This window comes from Penaeus chinensis, chromosome 43, assembly GCF_019202785.1.
Source record: "Penaeus chinensis breed Huanghai No. 1 chromosome 43, ASM1920278v2, whole genome shotgun sequence".
NCBI classification, from domain to species: domain Eukaryota; kingdom Metazoa; phylum Arthropoda; class Malacostraca; order Decapoda; family Penaeidae; genus Penaeus; species Penaeus chinensis.
In genome coordinates this window covers 20214373-20216872 of record NC_061861.1, presented here as the reverse complement: position 1 = coordinate 20216872, position 2500 = coordinate 20214373, and the positions used below count along the sequence as shown (strand labels likewise).

Below are 2500 nucleotides of genomic sequence, written 5' to 3'. Positions count from 1 at the left end.
GTGGCAGTGACCTATATCAGCAGGGACTGAAGAAGTACAAAAGCAAAGATTGTTTTGTGATGACCTGTGCCACATTGATGATCTCATGTCATGTGCGCTGTGTATTTCGACTCACAATGCCTTCTTCGTTGCCTTCTGCAGGGTGAGGCTAATCATCGGCTAGTTGCTAAGAAGTACCACCAGAAGAAGGTGAGAGTCGAGGCGAAAAGGCTTAAAAGATGAAAGCAAAACATTGTTTTTTTTGGGTAAAAATTTATCTCTCCCTCCCCTCTCCTTCCTTCTACCCCCTCTTTCTCTTCCCTCCCTCACTCTCTCTCTCTCTCTCTTATTCCCCAGCACTTCTCTCTATTTCTCTCACTTTTACTCCCTCCACCCCCTTCTGTTACTTTGTTTCTCTTCCTCTCTCACTTTCATCTTTCCTTCCCCCGTTCTCTACCTTGATTTAAGTATGTTTCTCTGGCCAATGACCGATGTTTAATTTCAATCTTGGGCTGCCACCACACTGCTTCGGAGTGAATTCCTTTTAGTGGTTATATCTTCCTGCAAAAGGATACTTTCTTGTCCTCAGAAATCACCTTAAACTGCGTGGTCGTTTAGCAATAGGTTCCTCGTCCTTTTTTGCATTTCAGTGCGGGATATGAAGACATTTAGCAGTGTCAAATTGTCAAGAGAATTCGAATCAATAATGACTTTTTAATTCATTCTATTAGGACTAGAAGTGAAAACATTATTTAGATTTTCACGGTCATATTTCCATAACGCTTTCGTCTTCATGCCCACGTTACCATTTTATAGTTTTCATTATATATATATATATATATATATATATATATATATATATACATATACATATATACATTTATACATATATATATCTATATATCTATATATATCTATATGTCTATATGTCTATATATATATATATATATATATATATATATATATATGTATATTTCTTTTTTTTTCTGTCAGGAATCCATTTTCCATAGATGCAGATGAACACAAACGCTTTATTTCTTTAGTTAATGAAATGGAAAAAAGGAAAAACAATGCTTTTATGCCTCATCAGTAGGATCATCTACACAAGTAAATCAAACTTTGTTCTCCATGAATTACCCAATGCCTCAAGCTTCTCAGCTTCGTCTGCCTGACTTCCTCTTTGTACGCTTTGGCTGTGGGTGAAGGTGCAGCGAAGTCTTGGAAAGGCCTCCTTCATAGGCTTTGTGCTTCACCAACCTATTCATCCAACCATGCATAATTACACATAATCATAATGATAAGAATGCTGATGAAAGTAAAAATAATGTTGATGGTTATAACAGAAGTAGCAACAATAGTAGTAGTAGTAACGGCAGTCATGACACCAGATGATGGCAATGTAGATGATAACGATGATAATAACTGTAATAACTATACTGATGATGCTAATGTTAATGATGATAATAATAGTGATTATGATAAAAACAGTAGTAATGAATATTGAAATAGCAATAATGATAATAATGATGATAGTAATAAATGAATGATAAGAATAATGATCATAACTTTACAACGATTATTTCAAAAGTGACGATCGAATAGCGCTAATGATGATGCTTGGAGTAAAAATGATAAAAGCTATAACCAACGGAAACAACAAACATAAAATCGTAAGAATTAGTGGTAATGGAAATAGCTGAAGAGTAGCAGCAGTGGAGGAAATAATAGTCATAATAATAATGATAAGTATAAGAGCGATACTACACTACTACTACTACTACTACTACTACAACTGCTAGTAATAGTAGTGGTAGCAAAAATAATGTTAAAGCCATAGATTATAATAGTTATAATGATAATGGTAGCTCTAATGAAAATAATAATGGTAACAGTGATAATGATAATGAAAATAGCAATAAAGATAATAATAGTAATAATAAGGATAATCATACTACTACTAACAATAAGGAAAAGGATAATAAACATAATAATAAAGATAAAAAGCATAATACTACTACTACTAATAATAATGATAATGATAATAGTATTAACAATAGTGATAATTATAATGATAATAGCAATTGTAATAACTGTAAATGATGATAATAAATGTAATAATTATTAATGATAATAACAAATGTAATAATTATTAATGATAATAATATCAATAATGAGAGTGATAACAACAATGATAATAATAATTGTAATAGATATAATGATAATGATGATGGTAATAATGATAATAATAATAATGATAATGATGATGGTAATAATGATAATAATAATAATGATAATAATTTCAATAATTATGTCAGCAACATAACAACAATAGCAACAACAGTAATAGTAATGATGATAATGATTATATTATTAATAATAACAATAGGAATAATATTAGTAATAATAATGACAATGATAATAATGGTAATGATAATAGTAGTGATAATGATAATGATGATAATATTAGTACTATTACTACTACTACTACTGTTACCAATGATAATAATGATAATAATAATAA

The 2500-nt window shown here is 30.2% G+C and overlaps 1 protein-coding gene across 1 annotated transcript in view; it reads left to right on the top strand.

The window, feature by feature from the left end:
- Window positions 1-2500, top strand: part of LOC125048319 — a 19785-nt gene that overhangs the window by 16707 nt on the left and 578 nt on the right. Inside the window, exon 6 of the mRNA XM_047646982.1 lies at window positions 142-189. Coding sequence (XP_047502938.1) covers window positions 142-189 — 48 coding nt within the window. The remainder of the gene's footprint in view (window positions 1-141; window positions 190-2500) is intronic.